The sequence below is a fragment of the Lactuca serriola genome, chromosome 2 (genome assembly GCF_051521515.1).
Source record: "Lactuca serriola cultivar US96UC23 chromosome 2, Lser_US96UC23_V15, whole genome shotgun sequence".
NCBI classification, from domain to species: Eukaryota; Viridiplantae; Streptophyta; class Magnoliopsida; order Asterales; family Asteraceae; genus Lactuca; species Lactuca serriola.
Genome location: NC_136409.1, coordinates 137,764,768 through 137,776,039, shown reverse-complemented (window position 1 = coordinate 137,776,039; position 11,272 = coordinate 137,764,768). Strand labels below are relative to the sequence as shown.

The following is an 11,272-nucleotide window of genomic DNA, read 5'->3' as shown; positions in this document are numbered from 1 at the left end:
CTTGTATGCGAAAGTATCGTCTTGAAATAGCGTTTCCAGTATGTAAAAGTTCGTAATGTTCTCGTAAAACTATACCTATTATAGTTTTCTAAAAGTGTGACTCGTTTGCATAGTAATCCCTAGTGAAATACTCACTTGTTATGAAAAGTATAATTTTTGTAGTGCCTGAGATGGACATACATACATACATACAGTATAAGAAGAGTGTTTGATTTATACATATATAACAATATTTTTCAGTTCATGATGTTATCGTGATATATTTCGCATACAAAAGTTTCCCTATAATCGTTATAAATCACATATGATTCCGTTGATAAAAAGTGTATAGTGAAACTTTATAAAATACCCACTAATAATCAAGTGGTTTACTTGTAATCCCCCCTTAAAAGCATCTAAAAACATTTACAAAACATTTTAAAGTGTAAATTATAGGGGTATGAACTCACCTGCAAAGTTGGAAAAGGCGGGATGAAAACCGAGCAGAATTTCTACTCGGGAAAGCGGATTTTCTCGGGATTCTCGGGAATCTCGGGAGTACAAACGACCTTCGGGACATTGAGCAAGTAAACCGGGACTTCGGGATAGTACGGGCACAGAAAACGAGGCAACAACGCAAGAGAAATGAGAGAGAATGGCCCTTTTCTTCGGAACCCTCGCATCCCTTTTATAGAGGGGTTTGAACCGCCTCTGTACGTGGGTACGCTGGGCGTACGCGTGCGTCACGCATGAGCGCATCCTCGACTGCTTCGGACTCTGGATGGGACGGGGCATAGCCTCGCATAGGGCGCGACGTGGACGACTGAGGCCTAGGCCTTGAGTACGCGGGGCGTACGAGCTTACGTTGGGCGTAACTCGGCCTATCTGATGACTCGCCTTCGGATAATACCAAGGCTTATAATTAAAATTTATATTTTAATTATTTAATAAACTTCAAAAATTCATATCTTCTTCATACGAACTCCGTTTTCGACGTTCTTTATATCCACGCGTAGGTGAGACTACGCTCTACAACTTTCGTTTAGATTCCGTCGGCAAATTTTGAAATTATTTTTATTATTTATTTTTAAAAGGGCGCGGTAAGAAAATGTCTTTAGAAATTCATAACTTCATTATCTGACGTCTGTTTTTGCCAGACTTTTTACCATTGCACAACTACTGCCGAGACCTTCGATTCTCATTTAGGTCATTCCGGCCAAAAGTCGTTCGATCTCCGTTTCGAGTTTTTAGCTGTCTGTTGCTAAGCTGAACTTGGAAAAATCATAACTTCTTTATATGAAGTCAGATTTGGGCGTTATTTTTACGTATGATCACGGTTTAATGTTATATAACATAGTAGGTAATTTATTTGAGATTTTTGGACATTTTATTTTCGAAGTTAATTTCATTATATCAAAAGTGGTTACAATACTTGTCTTTTTAGGTCATTACATAGAGTTGAAATATCGGGTTGTCACATCAACGGTTCACATCAGTAGCACATCCACAAGCGAACGGACAGAGGGAGGTGTCCAATTGAAGTATCGTGAATGGGATCAAGAAAAGGCTGGGCAAGGCAAAAGGGAACTGGGCGAAGGAGATACCGACAGTGCATGGTCATACAGGATCACACCGCGAACGAGCACGGGAGAAACCCCGTTCAGCTTGACATACAGGACAGAAGCTATGCTCCCCATGGAGTTAACGGTGAGTACACTAAGGGTGGCTAGCACGGATGAAGAAAGCAACGCACATGACCTAAGGATAAACCTGGATATCCTAGAAGAAAAACGCGAAAAATCAGAAATGCGCCAGGCTGCATACAAGCATGCAACAGAAAGGTATTACAACCAAAGGGTAAAGGAGAAAGCGTTCAGAGTAGGTGAGTATGTTCTAAGGAAAAACGAAGCAAGCAACAGAGCGCTATGTTTTTCCAAACAAAGGAAAATAAGAGAAAAAGAGAGCAAGCAACAAACAAGTAATGCTTAGAGAACATGGTTACACACATAAAACAGTAAATATTGTCTAAAAGTTCATGCGTTATACAAACTAAAGGCATCATATGGCTACCAAAAGAAACACACAAGATAGAAACTGAAACAAGCAAAGAAATTTTCACGACCCAAGAGGGGTAGCACACGATGCCGGAGCATCCTTAACAACATCATTCTCATCACATGCAACTTCATTTCCCACAACAGCCACTTCACCTTCGCCATGATCACCATCACCACCCTCATTACCTCCCCCAGCATCAAACTCAGGCACCTGCACAATATCATGACCCATCGCACTTTCCGGAGTACCCTCTGAACCACCAAAAGAACATAACTCTCGGAGACCCCCAACATCCAGTTCACCTAAACCCAACAAGGATGCATGATCCATGCTGGCAAAAGACAACAAAGCATCGTTCACACTAACCACGGGATCGACAGAAGTAGCACCAACACCAACATCTCCACCATTAGCACCAGCAGAAGTTTTCTGAACAGACTCAATCCCGGCCATAAAAAGTAGCATGTCGGATGAGACTTATCGCGTTAGTAAAGTCCGGATGCTCAATCAATTTATCAACAATGCGAACAACACCAACGTGCACCAGCTAATCCAAGTCTCGATGGGAAGCGTCCAAATCCGATTGCAACAACGAAATAAGCTTATAGCGATCAGTAGCATCGCGCTCAAGACTTTCCACCTGGATCATCAAACCTTCATTCACTTGAGTCAGGGAGTCGACCTTAGCTTCCAAAACGGCTCTAGTTTCGTTAAGGACGGTTTTCTCAGAAGATAGCAATTCACACTTTTGCTCAGACAAATGGAGGTCCTCGCCAAGCTCGCCGAGGCGACGTTCCAACCCCGTCACGTGTGATTCACAAGTAGCGTGGACGACCTCCATCTCGCCAAGGGCATGAACACGTCGAGAACCTGCGACAAGGTAAAACATGGCATGCGCAGCAGCGTAAGCCATGTTATGAGCAAGGGAAGGATTACCCATAACCTCCATATCGCCAACAGCAGCCAGAGGAAAAGCATGGCGGGAAAATTCCAGAGTATTGCTACGAACAGAGAGTCGGGAATCATTGCGGAGATCCCAGGAAGGAACAAAAACAGGAGACTCAGTAGAGTTGTCTCCAGAAACACCACCTAAAGAAACTGGAACTTGCCCAGGGCCGCTAGAACCTTTAACCGGGGAGAACTTCGGGGAAACCAATGGAACACCTGGAATAGGAATAGAGGAGAAGGTAGGAGCAACGTGGTGTTTAGTCTCCCTGTCGATCCCTTGGGATTGTTGCGTGTCGTCATCAGGGATCACGACCACACCGGCCGGTGCGGAAGTCATAGAACTCAGCAGATGAGAGAAGCTGTGTCGGGTATGAACTCTCTTGGCAGTGGTAGGCGTGCCGGTAACCGGCTCACCCATGGCTAAGACAGCTTTTCTCTTTGCTTGCATTCGCCGGGCATCCGTGATAATCCCTTCTTTGCTGTCTTCGCTACCCTCCACGGAGGAGGAGCGAGTGCTACCCAAGGGCATGATAGCAGAGATCGGGCGGGCGTGTAAAGGATCCTCCTCCGATGCTGACGAACCTGCAGGGGGGCGGAAGGGGCAGCAGTTAAGGCAAGCTGATCCATTCGGCGAGGTGGAGGAAACCGATCAACTAGATCCACCTCGCGATACTCTAACTTGCCCCGATAACGCTTCCGTAACACCTCATCCATGGACAGGGAAGATTCAACACCTAGAGATGCCAAAACAAGGAATATCAGTCATACAGTAATAACAAGGGGGGAAAGAAAAAAGAGGGGCGCAACACTCACCGTCAACGATGAAGAAAAACACCGTCATTTTGCCACGACGCCTCCAAGAAGGACTCATCCCTACACTAGAAAGCAAAGCCTCAGAATAATCCTCAGGGGATACTTGCACACACTTCAGATAATCAGCAACACTTTGGTTATGAGGGAAGAGCTTGGGGATGGTATCGACAAAAGCATTCGCACGGTACCGGCCGCTTCCGACCAACTCCTGGTTTACCCATAGCCATTTGTCCCGCCAGTTCTTAGGGGTCCACCCGTCGGGAACTAAGGTGTGCCCCCCTCGTCGGACCGAAAAAGGTGAACTTATCTCCAGTGACGCAAAATCAGAAGAAAAACTTAAAAACGAAGTAATCTGGAAGATACCCGTTAGCTCTACAGATCATCTCAAATGCAACCACTTTGTTGACTGCATTGGGGGTCAGCATCTGAAGACTACAACCGTCTTTCTGGAAGACCTCCTCTTGAAAATCAGTCAAAGGAAAACGGATGCCAGCATCTAGGGTTTTCAAGTAAACCCCAATCTTGCCAGGGGGAGGGGATGAGATACTAGAGCCGGGTGCATGAAACTCTACACCTTCCAGAGAAGATAAGCCATATGTGACCTCTAGTTGACGATACCCAATGGCGGAAGGGAGGATACCGGGAAGGTTTGCCATAAGAAAGAAAGAAAGAAGAAGACAAACCAGAAAACAGGAAGACGAATAGAGAAGGAGGAAAATATAAAGAGAAACCGTTTAAATGCCCTTATAAAGAAAAGGAAGAGGCGGGACATTTAAATGCCTGACACAGTGGCGTAACTGCCAGTCATCATGCGCAGTCACGTCGCCATTAAAGACGGAACGACGGGCAAAGAAAAACCACCACACGTAAGCTAGCTAAGTCTAGAACGCCATAAATAGCGCTGCAACGCTATGACTACTGGACTGGGGGACTTGATGACGTGCCTAGGGCAGCACGGCAGAAGCACGAGCCGCGCACGCCAACCGGGCCCGACCCAGCAGGCTTAGCGTCCGCTGGCGCCCCCGGGAGCGAAACGCACAGGAGAAAGGCTCGCTCCCACCAAGGGACGCTCCCAGCTCCGAGACAAAAGATATGGTCAGGAGACAAGCAGGTGGATCAGGCCATTACCGTCAGAGCCAATAAGAGCGCCCTAACGGTTGAAGGCGCATGACCCTCCAATCAACGCCCCTGATCCTGTCTACCCAAAAAACGATCTTGTCTGGTACGGATCAAGCAAGGGAGCTAGGTATAAAAGGATACGCTCTCAGACCTACGAGGTAAGCTCTCTAGACTCTCTAAGAGCGCACACCCAAAGATCCTAAACACTCTCTAACTTGACCGTCGGAGCGTTCTTCCGGGAGCTCCTCCTGGAAAGCGGCTGACAGCCTTCTTTCTTTGTGATCTTGCAGAGGCAACCAAGAATCCAAGTGAACAATATCAATCGGTTCAAGCCAAGGTCGCATCAAATGACTTTAACGATGTCAATATAAAACATAGTTATTATATTGTGATATTATTTCACAATTTTATCATATATAATTAGTTTCGAATATAACTATAAAAATATACAAGAATCAAATAAAATGAAACTTAAATAGTTAACCTTTTTAGAGTAATTTTAAGGCTATCAGTATAGATGAGAAGTATGATGATAATGTGAAAGTACGATGATAATGTGAAAGTCTTTCATATATGTAAGTGTCCTTTTCCACCAAGCTATGTGGCATTGAACATAATGACCCTTTCATGGAGCATGATGACTTCTTCACTACTACTACAATTCTTTATTATTCCTTCTTTTTCTTTTGTTCATCACTTATTCATTTTTTTCTTGTATTCATGCTCGTTAACAATTATGTGAACACGGCAATGAAGTGAACACCTTCACTCCGGTGACCACACCGATTAACCTAAACGATAAAATATGATAACCTTGATATCTAGTATTTAATAAGGGAAAACTGCAATAAAGTCCTTACATATTGGCCTCATAATCGATTTAATCCATATATATATTTTTTATTCAATTAAGTCTCAAATACCGGTAATCGTATTCAATTTAACCCTTTGACCCGGTCAATAGGTCATCCAAGTTTCAAAAATTACATTTTTGGCCCAGATTTCAAAATTTGTTACAAATTTGGTCCAAAATTTACACTTTTGGCCCAAATTTTAAATTTTGTTACAAATTTGGTCCAAACTTTACCTTTTTTGCGCAAATTTTAGAACTTTATTATGAATTCATCCTAACTTTAGTTTTTTTTACAACTTTTTTTCTCAAAGAATTGTTTGTAATATGTTTTTTCTTTATAAAATCATACTTATACAAAAAAAAAAAAACGTATTTTCACTTTTTATATTTTCTATATAAATTTTTTTTAAAAAACTTTTTTTTATATGAATATCTAGTTATAAAAATAAATATTTAATAAGTATATAAATATATACAAATCCGTTTTTATAAAAAAAAATGTATACAAAAACCTATTTTATCTATATTTTTTTTTATAAAATCATGTTTGTTTATATATTTTTTTATAAAAACTTATTTTAATAATTTTTTATATAATACGTGTTCGTATATATTTTATCAAATGTATAGAAACACGATTTTATAAAATATATACAAACATGTATTATATAAAAAATTATTTAAACACGTTTTTATAAAATGTATACAAACACGATTTTATAAAATATATACAAACACGTATTATATAAAAAATTATTCAAACACGTTTTTATAAAAAAACAAACAAACACGATTTTGTAAAAAAATATAGATACACACCTATATATATATATATATATATATATATATATATATATATATATATATATATATATAAAGGTGATAGGTGTTTGTATACATTTTTTTTGTAAAATAAGTTTTTGTATACATTTTTTTATAAAAACGAATTTGTATATATTTATATACTTAATAAATATATATTTTTAGAACTAGATATTTCATTTACAAAAAACTTTTTAAAAAAAGTTTTTATATAGAAAATATAAGATTTTTATGTGAAAATACGTTTTTTTTGTATTAATATGATTTTATAAAGAAAAAACATATTAGAAAAAAAATTTGAGAAAAAAAAGTTCTAAAAAAAACTAAAGTTAGGATGAATTCATAATAAAATTCTAAAATTTGGGCAAAAAGGGTAATGTTTGGACTAAATTTGTTACAAAATTTAAAACTTGGGCCAAAAGTATAAATTTTGGACCAAATTTGTAAAAAAATTTGAAATCTGGGCCAAAAATGTAATTTTTGAAAGTTGGATGACTCGTTGATCGGGTCAAAGGGTTAAATTGAATATGATTTCCGATATTTGGGACTTAATTGAATAAAAAATAAATATAGGGACTAAATCGATTATGAGATCAATATTTAGGGACTTTATTGCAGTTTTCCCATTTAATAATATCACCATTTTAAAAATGAATAATTATTGCTATTTTTTCATGGTTTGCACTACTTAATTTGACATTCATATAATATTTTTTTTATAAATGTGTAAGACATACTTTTCAAATTTTAAAATATGATGATGACTACTTGAAACTCAAGGCATAACAACCTTCTTTTTGTTTCAAAATGGTACATTTTTTTCTTATTTGTTTCAAAATCTAATCGCACATAGCATCTCATAATCCTATATTTTCGATTTATTGTCCCAATTCTCTCTCTTCTCTGAAATATAGGCCTTTTCCCCTTTATTAGGGTTTCTGATTTCTCCTACGATTCTGCATTATCTCCCTCTGCCATTGATACAGATTTTCCTCTTCAATTCCTTCATTTCAGGTTCGTCCTTCTCCTTTTCCTGTATGTGTTTCTGATTCTCTATCTCTGATGTTTATATGTATCTATATTGTTTTACGTCCATTTGTCTTTCGAGCTAACAATCAATTCGTGAAACGCTCGATCTCATTGCTCTCAAGGAGCACTACGTCCATCCTTATCTAAATTATCCGGTTACCGTTTTATACGCGGCTTATAGTTATCTGTATTTGAAAAGCGTGTATGTAGCTAGGTAGATATATACACAAACTCGATTTCATCGGGATTCTAGAACTCGTTGGATTGGATTTTAGTATTTAGCAACATTTTTCCAGTTTAACATCATTGATATCGTTTAGTTTTGTTGGCTGATTTATGCGATTTGCATGGTATGAAGTTTTTTCTGCAAATGCATGTCATATAGCTAATTGGAACTGATACGATGATATCCTGCCACAATGTTGATTTTATTCTTGGTTTCATTGTGTTCAGGAATTGATCTGTGTGGTAACGATTGCAACTTTTTGATCGATCGGTGTCAATATAAACCTGCAAGCAACATTTTTTTGGTATCTCTCGGTTTAGGTTAAGAGAATTTAGCTTCTGATTTTGGATTTTCGGGATATTAAACCCTAAGGTTGAGGATTTCTATTCCTATATACCATGAGAACCTCGTGGGCTGATGCTGTTGATAATGCAGCTTCTGGCTCTGATGGTTATGGGGTTGGTGGAGCTTCAAATGCTCCCCAAAAACCTGCATATGTCCCCCCTCATCTTCGTAACAGACCAAGCACTCCTGAACAAATGCCGGGCCCACCTACCTCAAACAATGTCCCACTTCCGATCAATGATAGGTCAGGATATAGCGGACAAACAAGCGGTTCACGGTGGGTGGCTCCTAGGGCTGACTATGGTAGGCCAGGGTACAATACTGGCGGCCGTGGTGGTGGTGGTGGTGGACGTGGTGGTTGGGGAAACAGAGGTGGTAGTTGGGGTGGTAGAGAATATGAAGCCAATCCATTTGGTAATGATGATGTAGACTCCGCTGAAGAGATTGCATCAGATCAAGAAAGCAGTGGTATCAACTTTGATGCTTATGAAGATATTCCTGTTGAAACAAGTGGTGTTAATGTCCCCCCTCCAGTTAACACTTTTGCTGAAATAGACTTAGGAGAAGCTTTAAATCTCAACATTAGGAGGTGCAAATATATCAAACCTACCCCTGTTCAACGTTACACTATTCCCATTTCTCTTGCTGGAAGAGATCTTATGGCTTGTGCTCAAACAGGATCTGGAAAAACAGCTGCTTTTTGCTTTCCTATAATTAGTGGAATTATGAGGGGTCAATCTGTACAAAGACCTCACGGTTTTAGAACTGTCTTTCCTCTTGCTCTTATTCTTTCTCCCACTAGGGAACTCTCTTGTCAGGTTTGACTCTTTGACTTTCACCAATTTCATACTCTGGTTTCGTGTATTCAATGTCTTTATATTTTTGATTGTGTTCAGATACATTTGGAAGCTCGAAAGTTTGCTTATCAGACAGGTGTGAAGGTGGTGGTTGTTTATGGTGGAGCACCTATTAATCAACAGGTAAGTAGTTCAACTTAGGGGTAATATAGTAAATTGGTAATATTTTCTAGTATATATAAGTATTAAGTTGATTGGCTATTTTGAAGTTGAGAGAGCTTGAGAGAGGAGTTGATATACTTGTGGCAACACCTGGAAGATTAGTTGATTTACTTGAAAGGGCAAAAGTGTCATTACAAATGATAAGGTATTTAGCTCTTGATGAAGCAGATCGTATGTTGGATATGGGATTTGAGCCTCAAATAAGAAAAATAGTGGAACAAACAGACATGCCTCCACCTGGTGGAAGACAAACAATGCTTTTCAGTGCCACTTTTCCTAGAGAAATCCAGGTTTTTTATTTTATTTTATTAATTTAAATCATTTTAATTTATAGTTTTTTTAAATTTATATAATGTTTTTCCGCAGAGACTTGCGTCTGATTTTCTTTCAAATTATATATTTCTAACTGTGGGGCGTGTCGGGTCAAGTACTGATTTGATTGTTCAAAGGGTGGAATTTGTTCAAGAAACTGATAAAAGAAGCCACCTTATGGACCTTCTTCATGCACAAATTGATAATGGATCTGGCAAGGTACACGTGTACACTTTTTATAATTTTTTTCATTTATCTTTTTAATGTAATGTAATATATTTTTTTTATTCAGCAACCTCTTACACTAGTTTTTGTTGAGACAAAAAAAGGAGCCGATTCACTTGAATATTGGCTATGTGGCAATTCGTTTCCCGCTACTACAATTCATGGAGACAGAACACAACCGGTAAAAAAAAATTAGAGTTAAAAAAAAAATGAATAAAAGTTAATTTTCTAATTTTTGTTATTTTATTATTAATAGGAAAGGGAGTTGGCATTGAGGTCATTTAAGAGTGGGAAGACTCCAATTCTTGTTGCTACTGACGTGGCAGCACGTGGGTTGGATATCCCACATGTTTCACACGTGGTTAATTTTGACCTTCCTAATGACATTGATGACTATGTACACCGGATAGGGAGGACAGGGCGAGCTGGCAAGACGGGATTGGCTACGGCTTTTTTTAATGAGAATAATATGTCGTTAGCTAAACCGCTAGCGGATCTTATGCAAGAAGCTAATCAAGAAGTGCCACAGTGGTTGACTCGGTACGCCAGCCGGGCGGCTTATGGTGGTGGTAAGGGTAGGCGGTCCGGCGGGCGGTTTGGTGGCCGGGATTTTAGAAAGGAGAATTCGTTCAATAGGGGGGTTGGTGGAGGAATGGATTACTATGGTGGTGGTGGTGGTGGATATGGTGGTGGTTATGGTGGGGCTGGTGCACCTAGTGCATGGGATTAGTCTTTTTTTTTTTTTTTTTTTTTTTAATTAAAAAGTATTTAACCTTTTTTGGGGATTAAGAATTATGGTGTGGAAATTTTGTTCTAGGTGACATGGTTATATATCATGGTCTAATCTCTATAATCAAAAGGAGAATACTAACGAAGAGACAATGCTTGAAGCGAAGTGATGTTATTTATATTAACTTGTACCTTATGCATTGAAACTCATCAAATGTACCATAAAGAAGACTATATCAAACTCATCATTTTACGTGCCAATAAATCTGAAACAATCAGAAACAATGAAATCAAACCTAATATTTTATTTCTTCACTATAAGGTTTTGTGTCCAAGTCATTTCATAAGAGCACATTTGGTGGGTAAGAGTAAGAAAAATTCTATATGCATCTTTTATCTTTACATGTATCAAAGTTCTAGCTTTTATGTGGCTTAATCTCTCATTGTCTATCTTCCTAAGAGCTATTTTTTGAGAGTAAAGAAAGGATTTCACATATATCTTATATGAGGAGGTGTGTCAAATAAACAAAGGATTTCACATATACTTATATGAGAAGGTCAGTATGTCCCACATTAGCTGGGCACAACGTTACATATATCTATATGTGTTGGAATTTACATTGTCCTCAAAAGAGTTTTTAAAAAGTAAACAAAAGACTTCACATTTATTTTATATGGTATAATGTAACTTTGATCTTTTTTTTTTTGTTTTTGTTTTTGCGTGTCCCTCTTTTCATTTCACATAAAATGGAGAGATAAATTGATGTACTTACTGGATCCACTGGGACTGACGGG

At 38.6% G+C, this 11,272-nt stretch overlaps 1 protein-coding gene across 1 annotated transcript; it reads left to right on the top strand.

The window, feature by feature from the left end:
• Positions 1-7,431: 7,431 nt before the first annotated feature.
• LOC145086847 (DEAD-box ATP-dependent RNA helicase 37-like) lies at positions 7,432-10,742 on the top strand. The gene is made up of 7 exons (XM_079024682.1): positions 7,432-7,606; positions 8,075-9,010; positions 9,089-9,172; positions 9,259-9,501; positions 9,578-9,742; positions 9,816-9,929; positions 10,005-10,742. Exons 2-7 carry the CDS (start codon positions 8,246-8,248, stop codon positions 10,476-10,478), a joined length of 1,845 nt encoding a protein of 614 aa, XP_078880808.1. The 5' UTR covers positions 7,432-7,606; positions 8,075-8,245; the 3' UTR covers positions 10,479-10,742.
• The last annotated feature ends 530 nt before the right edge of the window (positions 10,743-11,272 follow it).

Coding starts and splice junctions, on each gene's coding strand:
- LOC145086847 (XM_079024682.1), top strand. CDS start 8,246: ATGAGAACCTCGTGGGCTGATGCTGTTGATAATGCAGCTTCTGGCTCT. Junction 9,502..9,577: donor CTTTTCCTAGAGAAATCCAG/GTTTTTTATTTT, acceptor GTTTTTCCGCAG/AGACTTGCGTCTGATTTTCT. Junction 9,930..10,004: donor ATGGAGACAGAACACAACCG/GTAAAAAAAAAT, acceptor TATTATTAATAG/GAAAGGGAGTTGGCATTGAG.